This window comes from Colletes latitarsis, chromosome 11 (assembly GCF_051014445.1).
Source record: "Colletes latitarsis isolate SP2378_abdomen chromosome 11, iyColLati1, whole genome shotgun sequence".
In the NCBI taxonomy this organism is placed as follows: domain Eukaryota; kingdom Metazoa; phylum Arthropoda; class Insecta; order Hymenoptera; family Colletidae; genus Colletes; species Colletes latitarsis.
Window position 1 is genome coordinate 7,469,994 of NC_135144.1, and position 18,131 is coordinate 7,488,124.

Below are 18,131 nucleotides of genomic sequence, written 5' to 3' on the forward strand. Positions count from 1 at the left end.
TATAATAAAGAATTTTGTAGTGTCCCCAAGTACTTGCAAGATTTGTTTCTTAAAAAGATATTGTTATGAAATTTTGGATTTCAACTACCTCTTAGTAAAGTACAACCTTCCACATAGTTATTTTTCTTGCTTTTCCATTAAGAAAATTATTAATAATAAATTCAAAATCTATTTCATTTATCAACTATATATATATATTGACCGATATCATAAGATTTTTCAATCCCATGGAATCTGTTATTAAATTTTAGGTAATTCTAAAGAAAATCAATGTTACTTAGAAACACTTTTCTAACAGTAGTTGTAAGAAACATCTGTATCAGTACTACAATATTTGAGATCGCATTCCCAAGATTATATTTTCAAATAAACTGCAAGAGTTCAAGAGTCCCTTTAAAGTCTTCTTCTTTTAATAAAGAACTCTTCCTTATCAATGACACCATGATTGTGATCTAATTGACCTATACTTATGAACCAATGGGTTTGAAAGGGTAAGACAGGCATATTTCTCAGCAAATCCACAAAATTATCAATATCTAAAAATTATTTCTTAGATCGCTCTGTTCACTAACAAAAACATCTCTTTTCGCTGCAGTAAATTAAAAGTGTTTTTTAGCTACACTACTATAAAGGTGTAAACGAATGAAGCAATCGAATCACAGAACAATCAGTTTTTTGCAGATAGCAATTATAAATTCTATTCAACAAATGTATGCTTAGATTTAATTGCTATGTAAATAAATCTATTTAAAAAAAAGCTTTTTTAAACTGAATAAGAAATTCATTTCTTAATAACATTGTTATACAGAATAGAAAGTGAATATTGTATGATAATCTACAAATACAATTATTATACCCAGGGTTTAAATATATATTTTGGTAAAAGAAAATTGAATATACATTTGATTAGATGCAATTAAATACATATTTCTTTGATGAATTACAAAAAAAACTTTATTTTCTTCTTATAGATGTAGAAATTACATACCATTAAATATTAAAAAGATATTGAATAATGCAACTGCCAATATTTATCATAATAATCATCATATTCATATCTCATATTATATCTAAGATAGTTATTTATTTTGAACTATACAAAATTCTTTATTTGTAATTTATGAGTAATAAAAGATATCAAATTTTGTAATACAGTTTTAAAAAGCAGTAATTATTATCTCAATTAATAGTAATTTGTTTATTGGTCTATGCGTATCAGTTGGAATCACAGAAATAAAAAAAGTTTAGGAAGATAATCTAGATTTTATAATAAAAATGTTATGAACATTTATAAAAATTTGACATTCTGAAAATAAATTCTCTAATAAATGGTAAATAATTTATTAATTGATTCTGTTCATTCTTAGTTGCACTTAAATTATGATAATTTAAATAATGAATTTTGAGGTACAATATACAACAAAAAGACAAAAGAAATATTGAATAAAACAGTAAATATAACAATGGACCATTATCTTTTTAAAGGTATATTTCTCTGTATAAAACAGTAATATCAATAAGAATGCAATTGTGATTACTTTTATTAGTTGACACGGTTATTAAAAATACTACATTTTAAAAGAAATATAAAGATGTCTCTCTTACATTTGATTTGATGGAACATATACTAAATTCTAATCTTGAACCAATATTTTATGTCTAATAGAATAAAAAATTATATTAAAAATATTAAATTTAATGACACTTATCTTTTGTATATAAATTTTCTCTTTCATTTTACAATATTTAAAATGTTTGCAATGTATGTTAATATTGTAATATTGTAATTTCATTGCTGTCGAATTGTTTCCAACAATAAGTTATGGATGGAAAAGAAGTAATGGAAATACAATTGCAGTAATGGAATCAATTGCATATTACTGATGTATTTATATTATTATTATTATTATTATTATTACACATCTAGAGTAGTAAAAATATTTTCATTTTGAATTATATTTATATTTTTCAGAAGGAAAATTTGAACTCGTATGTCACATTGGACATGACAATACAAGTTTGCTATAAATTTTGTACGTCGTCTCTAAAATAACAACAATAATCATTCGCCATTGTGATATATTTCTCAATCAACTATGTTTATTTACTACTTCAGGAGCCCTATATTTATATAGATAACAAATCGTTTCACTTTGATGAAAATTTCTGGATAGTAAGAAGAAGAAAGAATATTGAATTTAGTTTTTCTTTTACACATGAAACACACGTATGTATCTAGAAACTACATACAATAATTACTATGCAGTTTTTCTTTTTTGATCTATTCAGTATTATGCAATTCGTCACCGCATATAATACATGTAATGTATAATGTGTAATGCTTAACCTTAAACTGAATGTTGAAGATATTTAATGATGAATTTTAATATACTATTAAGGGTGGAAGGATCATATCTTTATGAAATGTACGAAAGATATCTTTTCCTGCAAATTCGGTAACAGTGTTAAGAACTACCATATTTAACAAAATTATATAATAAATTAAAACAAAAACAATAAATTTTTCTGTTGTATATAATCTAATCAACTTTGCCTAAAAATAAATACAATATTATGAAAGAAACGAGTTCAAAGAGTTTAAAGATACTTATTATTTCAAAAATTCATTTTACTTTAACAGTAGAACAATTCCCAATCTACGGACACTGTTGTCACAGCTGACTCTAGTATGTACGAGTCATGCTGTAACTTACTATCAAAACGAAAGAATCACGACCGTAATTATGATTTTGCGATCACTGTGATAAATAACGGTTTGTAGTGACATTGCCACCCTTCCTTATCTACGGGAGGGTTCGAAGTTAGTTCCCAACGCTCTCGCTATTCGCGATTCATACTTCATGACTGAGACACACGTTGTACAAAAGAGAAACACCAAAGAGTATTATATATTTTATGTAATAAAGTTTATTATCAAAAATATTTGTGTCTACCTTATTAACAGAAAATATCTTTTCTGTAAATAATGTCATTTCAGTCAAAAGCGATAATACGTGTGATGGGGCCATAGGCTCGCCAAACTCTAAACTAGAGTAGAATTCTAAACATCAATCAAAAGTGCATTCCTTTCGCTAGCGAACTTTTCGCGGATAGACAGTACACATACATGTAAATTTCGTAGGTGGCTCTAAAAATTTGACATAAATTTATAACACGAGAAAACGGATGAAGTTTCCGAAAGAGTGGTTTCTCACCGATTTGGATAATTTTGAAATATGTCGTAAAAGGTGTTATTTTGAACAACCTTTTCCTTTACTAGTTCAGGGAAATTTTTCTATAAACAAAAGCAAACCATGACTGTGAGCTCATACAGACTGCCGCGAGTTTACACGTACGCTACTGTGAACGTGTCGCATAGGCACAATTAGAATCGAAAAAAAACTTTAAAACTAAGGCCGATCACATATTATTGGTAAAGGAAAATGTTGTTGAAAATGATGCCTTTTACATCATATTTCAAAATGATGAAAATTGGTGAAGGACTACTCGTTCAGAAACTTCACCTTGAAAATGAAACGATATTAAATACATTAAATAAATATGTGATACCTGAACTTTAGCTTTTTAAAATTTATTACTAAAAAAAGTTGTATAAGAATGATCTATAGATATACGATCTGCTCAATTATTAAGAAGTCAATGTATAATAATACCAAGTGAAGTGTATAATTTAGTGAAATGTCCACTGCACAAATTTACCTATTAGACTAAGACACATGTATTTTAAAACATTATGTGACTATGGTCCCGTAAAGGATTAATATTCTATTAATAAACACTTATAACACTAGAGATTGGGTTTCTAGCCCCGACTAGAGATTTTACAATCAGTCTGGACGATCAATCGGCGCTTAAGGTGATCCGCCATCTTGTTATCAAGTGCGTGACAGAGACAGAACGAACTAAAATAGCACAATCACCGTCGTATCTAGCAACTCTTCGATTCAATCGTACTATTGGGAAATAAGATGTTGAGGCACTACCAACAAACTAAACGTTGCGAGGGGCAAGGGAAATCGACCGCTCGTTCCACTTATTCTCCCCACCGGTTCTTAGTGGTCTGACTGCATAGTAGTAGGATTTCCATATATCGAGGGATAATTTCTAAATTATTCCCCGGCCTTGTGTCGTGAGATCTCATAACCCCGGAACATAGAGGTTAATTTTGATTTTATAAATGGAATGCCTGATTTTTATGCTCGATTTCAATAGAATAACGTATTCTGAGTATAAAAATAGTGTGGTACATTTGTCCAAAAATTTATCGTTTCTGAGATATTTGATTACATTCGTCCTATTACTTTCATTACGAAACATATTCGAAAATGTGCTCAGTACTTCAAATGTACACAAACAAGAAAATGTTATAAAATAACATTATTACACGTTCGTCCTTTCTTAACGTCAGTAAGTTGTAATGTCGTAATGTCAACATGAAATTTTCATTAGAAGAACAAATGCTTCTAATTTATGTTAAAAGTAAAAGAAATGCAATCAAGACTCGAAATTTGTATACCCAAACAGCCTATAACCTTCATACAGAATGTTCGAAAGGTTATGTACAAAGTTTAAAAAAACCCGGAAGTCTTGCTGATCGTAAGAGAAATCGTAAAAAGCATGTACCTAACGAAAATAATTTAATGTTGTTGCAATGGTGTATCATAATTTTTATATCAATTTACGTCAGATTAGTCGTGACTCTGGGATTAGCAAAAGTAATGCAAATTCTCGCTCGTTATAAATATTATCCTTCACCAGAAATTACATGATATATGGATTATGTAAATCTTGTTAGTATAAAATTTTTTAATTCGTTTGCTAAAAAAATAGAAATTTCTTCCCTAAGAAGAATGATTGACATTTGTGGTGGCTAAACATTTTTAACTCTTTATCATATTTGTAAATTTCATTACTATTCTTATGACGAAGTTTAATTTAATGACTTTTCCACAAAATGCCTTCCTCGATAAAATATTTAAATATTTTAAAAGAAAATTTAAAATCATTGGCCGAAAAGTTCGTTAATTGTCTATGAAACTGTACTAACAATTATATACTGTATTCTCACTTTCAAATATGCATGATTTAATTAATTTTCCTGCCGATTTTCACTACCAATATAATTGTGCTTAATTTTGAGAGTAACTGTAAAATAACGCCGTTTAGAACATATTTCAAAATTATCTACATTAGTAAGGAATCAACTCTTTCGGAAACTTCACCAAAGGTATTGTTTTCAGATTTATCGGTTTGGTGCACCGTAGTTAGAAAAATTAAAAATCGATTTATTGGTCATTTTCTTCGTACAAAAGTAACTTACATGTCAAAAAAAATAGTTAAGTCCAAAAAGGAACTCGAACTTATGGTCAAAAAACTTTCAACGGGTTCGACAGTTGGACGCTTTTCTATTACGCCATTGGAAACACTGTCGGTACGTTAGAATATATCGCGTTCGACAAGCTTTATATTGATTGGTTTTATTTAATTTTTGTCAATTCTTATATAATTTTGCGTAGTGTAGGAACATTAAACAGTGCACGAAACATTCATATGTTAAAGAATGTATAAAAACTCGACTTGTAAATTACTCTTATACCTAGAAACTGACAAAAAAATTGGTTTTTTATTTTTCTTACTATGGTGTACCAAACCAAAAACTCTGAAAAAATTAAGAATAATAGTAACAACAATACATATTTACTGCAAAAATATAAATAAAAATCTGCTTCAATAGTTAATTGACATTTTTATAACCTGGATTTTCAATTTAAAAATCTGAAAAAATTCCACAATATGTATTTCGGTATCTGTAATGTCTCTAAATTTTTTCAAATTTTCATATGCAATAGTACAAAAGAGATTGCACAAAAACATGATTTTCTTTGACACCCTTTTACTACTCCCCAAGTCGAGATTTTGGGTTAAAAATTAGAACAAAGTGTTTTCTTTGCACGTTCAATTTGGCCTGGGAACACTAACTTCCTTATTCAGCTATATCTTTTATTAAAAAATATGCTGCTAAGCATTCGTCGAATAATGTAGTATCAACACGATGGATGTGCAATAAACTATGACCATTCAGAAAATAAAAAATACTATTAATGAAATGTTTAATTAGTAATGCTATAAAATAACAAATACGTCATTGAATTATCGAATATTTCTATTTCACACTGTAATTTGAACAAATGTCGAGAATATATTTAGATACAGAAAACTGGCACGACAATTAACGTGTTAACAACACACAAATCACAAGTGATTTGGAAAAATTTAATCGCGCGGTCGCACACCTCACATGCATGTAACGATCCTAGCCAAAGTTACTTTAATGAACTCGCTAGTGGAAGACAAATACGACGCCCTGAAGATATGCATTCTTCGTTTATTCGTCGAATTCGAAATGGTTATATACCAATAATCTAGAGTTGACCTTGGGAGACGACAAACCGATCGCACTATTGCAATGGATACGCGCGAGTTGAGTAGCAAGACATTCACTAACGACGCCATTCAGGCAAACAAGGTTCGTGGACCGATTGTCAGTAGACGTCCGAACCATTATAGTCACCAACGAGATAACTGATTTTAATCTAACTGGGCAAGTTGATCGCACCATGGATGTCACAGTTTCACGACCAACCTATGTAAACGTAACACGAATAATCCAAAATCAGCTAATAAGAAGAAGGCAAGTCCTTTGGATCACCAAATTTTAATGAAACTTTGTATTAACTCCTGTTTATGAGGATATAGCATCAAAAGCTCAATAGTTTTTTAGATATTTGTAATTAATGTTTCATCATTGTGTTAAAACACAGTTTAATTACAACATTTACCTAGTGGTAGCATGATTGAATCTTCTACAACAGAAATATATCATCCTACAGCAAAGATATACATTGCAACTACAAACTTTCAAGTACTAACATAAAAGATAAACACAGATGTAATCCTAACAGATACTGGTGACTGTAATTAACAATTAATATTAGTATGTGAATATTTGATAAGACTCAATTGTAACTAGACTAGAAATTAATGTAACATTTCCCTAATTCCCCAATAGTATAGTGGTCAGTACCTATATTTTATTACTGTATTTTTTCACTATGTCCCTAACATTATAATTATTCTTTTTATACAGATATATCTCTATTATTTTTATTTTATTTCTCTTATAATTTGATTTATAATAATAATGTTTGTAGTTTTTCCCCTCTGACATTTTTCTATACAAAAATATAATCTTACCTTTAGTATAAACAATTATGCTTAAATATAATTTGGAAGTAACATTAACTGCAATGGATATATTTTTAACACTAAAATTACGAGTGCTCAGTATTGAGCCATTAATCTAAATTGTATTTTTGTTTTGTTTTGTTAATTTGCCGTTTATATACGTTTAGGTTTATTGTACTCTTTTGTATATATATATTTATATTTATAAATGTTTTTAGCACAATAAACTGGTGTAGATTCAGTTTCCTGGTATCAGAATATTATTCAAATTAATTAGATCTCACATGTGAAAATGCATGTAAACTTTTACTAAAAATAATTCTATTTATTATATAAAAAAATGATACTTATTATTAAACATACAGTGATAAATACTATTTTTTTATGTAAAATTATTATTGATTGATAAAATTAAAGGAACATTACAATTAATAAATGATGAAACATCAGCAATGGAATTTATAATGATGACAATTACTACCTGTCCGAAACAAATTTAGTCATTCAAAATATTACTAAATTCCTAAAGAAGAAATTAACAACTATCTGTGAGAACCACTATTTCTATCTTCTGTAACTATTATTAGATTCTAGAAGGATAATATAAAATGAATATTTTATTATCAAAGAAATACCTCACAGTCATCAATTGTATATTCAGAAATTATTTAGCACATCAGGCATCAGTGATAAAAAAAAGAAGTTGACTAGACACGAAAAACACGTTTTTATTTTTAAATAAGAATCTTAATTAGATGTTTTTGTAAGCAAATATTAATATTTAATCCTTTGTTTTTGATATTTTCTAAAAGTCTTCGTATCTATTACTTTCTAATTTTCTACCTCCAACTTTTTGATATTTGTACATGAGTAGAAGTTATTTAGGGCAAATGCTGCAATTTAAGTATTTATACAAATTGATTCATTTTCTATTGATTCAATATTTTTATTTATCATGTTATAATTTGAAAAAAATGTTGAGGATATCATTAAATAGGGAAAACTGGTGCGACAGTTAAGTATTAAATAACATATATCTTTGTAAATAGTTATATGTCTACAGTAATATCACCAATATGTTAAGCGTTATTTTTATAGAGAACAATGTAAGTGCCAATGTGTTACTCGAGATATAATAAAATAAATTACTGCTCCTAAAAGAAATAAATATCTCTAGAAAATGAAAAGATTGTATTAAAGATATATACTTTTAGTTCTTTATATTTTCTATGTGGAAATCTCTCATTTTCTTTTGTTTTACTAGTCATCATTGATCTGGAATCATGTACAGTTCGTTACTTTTTCAATGTTCAGAAAGTATAGCTTTTAATAATTAAAAATAAGTAATTAAGTAATATTGAATCACTGTAAAAAATTCAAATAACAATATTACATAACAATAAAGGATTAATGAGTTTTGCTTGTAGTAGTAGTGCATTAGATTGCTTAGAGGAAAGTAGTTTTGCATAATAATGACTTCAAAAATAGTGTTAGTAGTAATACTATATTCATAAATTAATCTAGTCAAAATAATTTAAAAAAATATTTAAAGAAAAATACTAAATAAATCATTATTCATTATTTGAAGTAATTTGTATACCTTTTGAATATTTAAATAAAATGTTACTACATATTACTTGCCAAAAATGCATAGCGACCAACGTACAATTGAGTACTATTTAAGCAGTTGGCAACGTGTTAAGTAATTACGAAACTTACAGTGCTTGTAGATTTAAATAAATGGTACTTTTGATTGTTCTTACAACTAAAATGTGGCACATATAAGCTTTTCTACAAATACAATTTTCTTTTTTCACAAATTTATATATTATTTATATATTATATATTAATTCAATTAAAACGTTTTTGGTCACAAATAACAATTATAAATGAGTAATACCAAGTTTTTCCTCGTTGATAATCATTGTTGAATGAAAGAAATTTTTTATATTGTAATTGTTATTTATAACTAAAACAATGGAAATCGATATTTTTAAAATCATATGTTTCCTTTCTTTATCTTGTATGATTCCTATCTTTAACTTAAACAATAATAAAGTTTTTGTTAATGATTGTTTCCATACAAATTTTTGGAGTAACTGTTATTTTTGATCTCAGATCAAAAATGTTGTAACATGATTAGGTTATTGCAGACTTAGTAATAAGTAACAATAAACATGAATCAAATTTCGTTAATAATCTAAAGTTAGCAGTCTTTTCTTCCTCCTGAAAAATTATTTTTTTGGCACTTACATTATTTTGTACTCTAAGACTCTTTGATTGTCTACAATATTGCAACAATCACATAACTTAATATAAAAATTGACAATATCATTTTAAATGAAAATGATTTAAGGAAACGTTCAGAAGTAGAAGCGAATAAAAAATAGGTAATAACATGTTACCAAATACAAAGTTACCAGATATTATACTAAAAATCAATAAATTTATTATTCATAGTCAATAATTTAGTTACATTGATAGTATACATGTTTATTGATTGCACTCTGTTTTATAAAACAATCCAAGTATCTACTTGTAAGTATCTGAATCTACATGTTAAGAAATACTTGACATGTTTGGTATGAAATCTAATACAGGAAAGTAGATGAAAATATAATTGCCCATTACTTGTTTAAGGTATCAGAATTTTTATTTAAATTTTAAAAGTTGTATTTGAATATTAATGTAAGCCACTCTAAGGTTATATTTACGTATAAAACCATAAAAATAATTGAATTCTACTTACCAGAGTGTATAACCGTGGAAAGTCCTTAAGATCAAGTGGAACACGATACTCTTTACACACTTTTAAAACACATTTCGTTGTCAGCACAATATTATTTACCGAAAATACATCCCCATTCCTAGGCACGGAGCAGTGTGGCCAGATTGCGTAGAATTGAATGCATCGAGAATGACAATACTAACGATGAATTTACTATAGTCCCTAGCGTAACGGTGGGGAAAACAGATACATGATACATCTGCATCCCACTGCACGGGTCGTGTGTATGAGGATTATAAGGTCTAGCTAGCGCTTCGACTAGCTTTGAGAAATCGAGAAAAAAGACAGATGATCTCTTTTCGCTTTTGAAATCCGATTTTGCGTCAACCGGTACATAATTTCAAGCCTCGACTGACCCGACATTTTTACTCGTTTACATTCCTAAACAAGAGGACGCAAGCATGAGAACTAATTACAATATAATAAAGGTAGAATATTTTGAAGCAATTGTTACTTTTAAAATGAATATAGGTTTAGATTTGGTTTCTACTGCGCAATATCATAAAGAAATTATAAATTTATTTGTACATTTATTTCGAATTCCTTTCTACTAATAATATCTACAGTAAGTGAATATTGAAAAACAACTTAGAGTACAAGTCATGAAGTCTAGTTAATTGTTCACGACGATTAACGATTAAAAAGATCGTTAATTGGGAGCGCTCATCGTTGATTGAATTAATCATTAATCATCGATGATTAATAATTTATTTGATTTTAACCATAATTCCATGGGCTTTAATCTATTGCAAACTGCAACACAAACATTTAAAATTCTACAATATCAAAATAATACTTACCATGGTGTGTTATTATCTTGTGTAAACTACTTATTAATTAATAACTTTTAGACGAAGAATATAACGTTTCCATCTTATTTTCATTATAGAATATATGAAATATGTTAGCAAAGTTTTTCTGGAAACCTATATATTTTTTATTTATATAAATCATTATCAAATCATACTGACAAAGAAATTTATAACGTTTTTTATTCAAAGATGTCGAAACAGATGTCAGAAGAGATCTTTTGTTTATAAGATTATTTATTATTCCTCGTATCGAAATAACGAAATAGGATTTTACAAACAAAATAACAAAAAAATAACATATTATTTAAAATACTATTTAAAATAACAATAATTTTAATTAATAACAGTTTTCTCATTCTATAATCTTTGACACGCCCACGCTGAGGCTATACGTATGTATAAGCGATGACAACTTTCTTTGTCTACCGTTAATGCGATGTGTGTTATCAAATCAACATTAAAGGTATATGGGGGAGTGCTCAGAGCATGAAGATAAACATCTCTCTCTTATGTTTAGAATATGATTTTTGGACATCTCTAATATGTAGCTATTTGTTCCGCTTGCCTATTGTAGATATCATTTATAGAAAGAATTTCGAGATAATTGTTTAAATTTTATAATTTCTTCGGAATACTGCGCAGGTAAAATCGTTAAAATCGATTACTCCTATAATTGGAAGCTTTCAATCTATTAATTTAAACATTCGAATGTGCGCTGCATAGCAATGTTACGATTAGATACAATGTTTTACATTTCCCTCATAATGGACGAGGCCATCTTCTCCTAAGGTTTCCATCGAGCGGTAGCATAGACGATATTACTTTTTAAATTCTACATATTTCTTATGTTAAAAAATACAATTTACTTTTTGCATACGTAATCCTCCAGAGGCAATTCCATACAGGAGTCCGTTATGCGAAAAATAGATTTAGAAAAACGACAGTTGACGTGTCGTTTTCGATGAAAGTGACCGCGTAAACACGACTACTGTATATTTCCAAATTAGCTACTGTGTTCTTGCACATAATAGACATACAGGGTGTCCCAGTTTTTTCCGGCCAAACTTTGCCATCATGTTCTACACGCAAAAGTAAGAAAAAAATGTTACATGAACATCTGCTCTTAAATGTTTTATTAAGGAGTTATAACCAATAATACAAAATGATAATGAACTGGCATTTCGTCAACATAATATACTAACGTATTATGAATATCTCTATTTGTGTTTACATAAATTCTTATGTTTACTTGCTGAAGTAGTTGATATCGACATTTTTTACTAACGTTTCATTAACGAGTTAACATTTCAAAATGACGTCCGTTATTACGAATACAGGATTGGCATCTAACAAAAATTGACCGTATTGTATTACTAATTTCTTCTTCATTTTCTCTAATTTATTTATTTATTGGTTATAACTCCTTAATAAAACATTTAAGAGCATATGTCCATATAACATTTTTTTCTTACTTTTGCGTGTAGAACATGATGGCAAAGTTTGGCCGGAAAAAACTGGGACACGCTGTATGTGTATTGTGTATATGTATGTATGTACTGCCGCGTACAACTATAGCACCACAGACATTTTTAAGATTTCTTTAATATAAAAAACAAATTTAAAGAATGCAATTGCTTATTATGAAAAAACTTTGTTAACGGACAAACTTTGGATAAAACATGTTCACGTACATCGTAACGTACGTTATTCTACAGAACATTAAATCTATACCCACATCTCTGCTTTCTTTTGCAAAATTATTTTTCGATATAACATTTTAAGTATGAACATTTTTTTAAAATATTTTAGATAAATGTTAAAAATAATGAAAGTTACTCAATTTAAAGCTTGAAAAATTAAAAACATGTTCTAGATGCAATAAAAGCAATAAGAAGAAAATTAGTAAAAACCATAAAAATGATAAAATCTCGAAAACGTTTGCCATGACAACAGTAAATACACTTTCTTATGTGATAATTGTAAAACCCACATTTATAACATTCGTTTTTTAATGAAACATGCACTTTTATGTACTAGGTGCAACAGGATAGAATAAGTATCGTTTATTGAACAAATTAAAAATACTTCATTATAAATATTAAGTATAAAAATATTGGATAATATTCTACAGTAGTCTACACACTACATATACAGGATATTCGGCCACTCTTGGGAAAAAATTTAATGGGATATTTTAGGGGCCAAAATAAGACGAAAATTAAGAATACCAATTTGTTGATTGAGGCTTCGTTAACAAGTTATTGACATTTAAAGTTCCGCCTGTAGATTGGCAATCTGTGAACAGCTGCGTACGCGTGATAGTGGTTCCCACTCAGAAAACTGTTAGGCTGTCAATAAGTCAGTAAGTAGAATTTCTTATGCTGAGTGAGAACCACTATCGCTTGCACGCAGCTGTTCACAGATTACCGATCTACAGGCGGAACTTTAAGCAGTAATAACTTGTTAACGAAGTCTCAATCAACGAATTGGTATTCTTGATTTTTGTCTTATTTTGGCCTCTAGAATCTCCCACTACAATTTTTCCCACGGATGGCGCAACATCCTGTATAGTGTGTTAAAAAATAAAATTAGATTACATAAAATTTATAAAAAAATCGCCTAGTTTTTGATTTTCCAGATTAGCCTTTTGTCTTTTGGATTTGATTATGTCATCTCTAATTTTCGTTATTTTTGTATCAGTCAAATTAGGAAATTGATCATGTTTTGAATGCCCTCCAAAACCATCGTATGTAATTGAAAGAATTTTTACTTGTTCCTAAGCAATAATAAACATAAATGATAAATATAATCATAAATTGTCATATGTATTCTTACATTTGTTGCACTTCTTTGATCAATTCTCGGTTTTTTAGTAAAACCTAATGAATTAAATTTCGTTGCGCCACGCTTTTGTGAAGATTGTTTTAAAGCAGATACTCCTCTTGATTTAACTGGAAGATATGATGAATGATTTTCATATTCCTGAAAAGAAGTTATTAAATACGTAAAAACAACAAACATAGTGAAAACCATTACGTTACAAAAATAATAAATTAATCACTTCAATTGTCTCAATCTTGGATAAATCCCCTTGGTCCAGATTACTGTTTGATTCTTCAATAATCGTATTATTTACAGTGCTTTCAACTTTATTTTGATTAGAAACATTTGTTGCATTACTATTTAATTTATTTATTGATTTGAAATCAATATTGTTTGATTGTTTGCCTAATAACTTATTTTTCTCAGAGTCTTTAAGTTTATTTTTTAAATATATTATTTCACTTTCACAAGTCATTAAGTCTTTTTCTAGTTGCCTGTAAATAATATTTAATAATAAATACATTTAATTTATTATACAATTTATTACACAATTTGCATACTTTCTCCGAACGCGTTCTTCTGATAAAAAGTTCCGTTCCATAGATACTTTAGTAAGTTCTTGTTGTAAGCTTTTTACTTTAGATCTCAACTGTCTTCTTTTATTCAAACTAATTATCATTTCCCTAATTATAACATAATTTTTTAAGTAAAATATGAATAGTAAATATAATAAATAATAGTATTTAACTACCTTTTCATCACAGTTATATATGTAATAAGAGTATTAGGATCACATGTTTTTGAAGTCAACTCATCTATATCTTCTGTAGAAGCTTCAAGCAAAGTTTTTATACTTAAAAAAAAATGTATGCTTATTAAATTATATATTTAATGTATGTCATAAGGATTATACATTTTCACATACTTTTCATATGACCCAATTTTTTTCCGTAACAGTTCAATTTCATTTCTCAAGACTACTACTGCTAAACTCTCTTCCTTATAAAATTTAATTTGCTCTTTAAGACCATAAATAGCACTAGTTTTTACATTTAACTCGCTTTCTGTTTTTCGAACTTCTGCTTTCAATTCTGTATTTTGTTTTTCTAATATTCCAATTTTTTCTATATGAGAGTTAAGATCTTTCTTTTGCAAATTAAGCTGGTAATTTAGATTATCAATTTTATTCTGCAAAGAGGTTTTATCATCCTTGATAATATCATCATTGGAAAAATTAAAATATATTCTTCTAATTTTATTTGATGTGGTTTTTTCTCTACATTGTGGGCAAGATTTGGATCTGTATAAGAAAATAATTATAAATTGATATAAATACACATAGTTATTAAAAATATAAAATCAAATATTCTATTATATAGGGTGTTCGGTCACCCCTGGGAAAAATTGTAATGGGAGATTCTAGAGACCAAAATAAAATGAAAATTAGGAATATCAATTTCTTGACTGAGGCTTCGTTAAAAAATTATTAAAAAATTAAATTTAAAAATTTTAAATCATTCTGAAAAAATTATTTGCGATTGCGGGGGTCAATTACAACCATTTTTGGTCAATAGACATACCCCTGAAATCTTGCGCATTTTCGACAAAAAAATTCAGTACGGGCGGAACTTTAAACGTTAATAACTTTTTAACAAAGCCTTCATCAACAAATTGGTATTCTTGATTTTTGTCCTATTTTGGCCTTTAAAATCTCCCATTACAATTTTTCCCAGGGGTGGCTGAACACCCTGTATACAATTTTTAAAGTCATTTACTACCACATAGCTTTCAAACAAATGCCAGCGATAAAATATCGTTTGAATTATTTTCTTTAATTCGTTTATTGCAAAATAAAAAATGTGGTTTCCTTGTAAAACGGATATTTGTTTAATTTAAATTTGATATAATTGGGCTGTGACAAAGAATGTATCTCAGAAAATAAACTTCACAATATTTGAATTAAAATATTTCCGAATGTAAAGGTTTTTCAGTGCAACTAGTTGTATACTTTCTTATAAAAAATATTGAGCTAAATCGATTCGTATATGAAAAATATATGATTCCATTTAAAAACACAAATTTAGTCTTCAAATGTCATCTATGCATTCACATACAAAACTACTAATTACACAGAATAATGACCACCTCAAAACCAATCATGTTTTATCTGAAACATTTTTCAATGTAACCAACAGTTTTGAAAATATTTCCACTCCTAGTTATATATACATATACATATATGTATACCTTCCTTTAACTTATATCTTTTTCAACTTACATCTACTACTTTGGAACCAATTAGACGCAAGTCTAAGGTATAACTATAGGACACTTCAAAATAACATTTTTTTACTATCTATGTAATTTTTGAGAGACTATCAAAGAATAACTATCTTTATTTCTTAATTTTACTCTTAAATCTTAAATTGAAATTGATATTTCTATTGTACAAACAAATTTTACAATGTATCTTTTTTTTCTGTTTACTAACATTAAACTATCATAAAATTTTCTCTTGAAATATTATTTAAACATTGTATAGAACATTATCCTTATGAATTGTACATATTACATATTTTACATATTTTTGTAATCACAATACTGCTAAGTTAATTATTTGACTGCAAGTTGATGCATACGAAAACTATCTGTGTAGACTATGGACACATATATACATTTGTTAATATTTCTGATCTCTCACTGATGGTAACACAAGTATGAGCATTTTAAACATTAATTTTACTGTTTAAGTTAGTGTATGTTTTTAATTTTAACGTATCTAATCAAATAATTTATTAGGAGAATTACATTTATAACTTAGTTACACATTGCATAATCAATCAACAAAGTACACACTAATGAAAAGAATTTCAGCTCGAAGTATTCAACATTCAAAAAATTAATTTTTGTCTTAACACTAGAATTACCGACAATTATGGTGCATTTATTTGTACTAAAGAGATTAAAATGATAGATACTTAAAGATATATATAATGCAATGGAAAACCATGGTATATTTGCAAAAATCTAGTCGAATAAATTTTTTACAATTTTTATTATAAACTACAAATGGATTATTTTGACCACTTTGGTAGTTCTAGTGTTAGGAACCATTACTTTAGGTCATAAGTTTTGTTAAACAAAATGTAACAATAATCTCAAAATTTCTTGAACATCCAAAGTTTTCTATATAAGTTAATACATGTAATTATACAAGTTAAAAATATTACAGATCTCTTCCATAAATATTTTAATGTATTAGAATAAACTTAAAAGTTTGAATTACGTTTATATTATTTACATTTATAAATGCAATTTTTAGGTTAAAAATTGGAAACTCCAATAAATGAATTCAGTAACTGAATTTCACTTATAATGAAAATTGTTTCCACTTTTTAACGAAATCCATAAAACAATATAAGAAAATATTACACCAAATTTACATCAAACAATATTCAAACATTTAAATATGAACTATTCTCTTACAATAATACTAAAACAAAATACAAATGACATAGTGTAGACTTTTCATATACTGTATATTCACGAAAAATTATAAAGTTTTGGTAATTTACTAAAAATTCCTCACCTCTCCAACCACTGAGTCAAACAGACAAAATGAAAAATATGTCCACATGATGTATAAAAGACATCATCAGATGGTATCAATAAGTCACTACATATTACGCAGACAATATTCATTTTATATATTAAATAATAATATGTTAATTCAATATAAAAATATCAAAAATGTTTTTCTAATACCACTTGTATTTAACAACTATAACTGATATCCCTTAAAATTGAAAATTATTAATTTAATCTTCTGTATATATGCCAGAAGAGCGTCACCAAGGCTTGCATTAAATATAAAGTACGTATACCGTGATTACACTATTGAGTTTTATATTAATTGCTATCAGACGGAGTCTTTGATGCACGGGTACCCAGAAACTCTTAACCTACCATAACCACAGTAGAAATTAGAATTCACTGAAGAAGCGGTAAACATACGTTTTAAAGGTTCAGATGACGCCATCTCTGGCGAGTCCTATTGGTCAATTCGTGCACATGCGCATGCAAATTTCGTTCTCTAAAAACGGCGAAGTGTCACCTCTGGTAACCAACGTAAAATTCACGGGTTAAGTTCAAATTTTAAACTACATATAAAAACACTCAGACTGATCATATCATAATCCATAAAACAAACTCGTCGCATAATGCATGGATAAGACGTTTTTGAAATTTTGTCTTCTAATACTAAAACATTATAACACCAAAACACTATCAATTCAAACAATATACTTTGACACTAACTACTCAATGTAAATGCAAGTTATAGGACTTAATCCAGGGCACTGCACCAACACGGGAAAACCACATTTTGATTTATATCGGAAGTAAGACAAAGAAAAAAAAATTACTTTCTTTCATTTCTTCTT

The 18,131-nt window shown here is 27.9% G+C and overlaps 2 protein-coding genes across 7 annotated transcripts in view; both read right to left on the reverse strand.

Moving 5' to 3' along the window:
* Gw (trinucleotide repeat containing adaptor protein gawky) overlaps window positions 1-10,168 on the reverse strand; it is a 93,761-nt gene extending 83,593 nt beyond the window's left edge. For 5 of the 6 annotated variants that reach the window (XM_076776799.1, XM_076776802.1, XM_076776796.1 and 2 more), the window contains exon 1: window positions 10,016-10,168. The gene's annotated coding sequence lies outside the window, so the exon portion shown is untranslated. The remainder of the gene's footprint in view (window positions 1-10,015) is intronic. The other variant, XM_076776797.1, reaches the window with a different exon arrangement.
* Window positions 10,169-11,226: 1,058 nt separating this feature from the next.
* Window positions 11,227-17,645, reverse strand: Nopo (TRAF interacting protein no poles). The gene is made up of 7 exons (XM_076777746.1): window positions 17,279-17,645; window positions 14,615-14,989; window positions 14,441-14,542; window positions 14,250-14,372; window positions 13,928-14,183; window positions 13,702-13,848; window positions 11,227-13,642 (listed from the first exon to the last, which is right to left on the reverse strand). Exons 1-7 carry the CDS (start codon window positions 17,389-17,391, stop codon window positions 13,460-13,462), a joined length of 1,299 nt encoding a protein of 432 aa, XP_076633861.1. The 5' UTR covers window positions 17,392-17,645; the 3' UTR covers window positions 11,227-13,459.
* Between the last annotated feature and the right edge of the window lie 486 nt (window positions 17,646-18,131).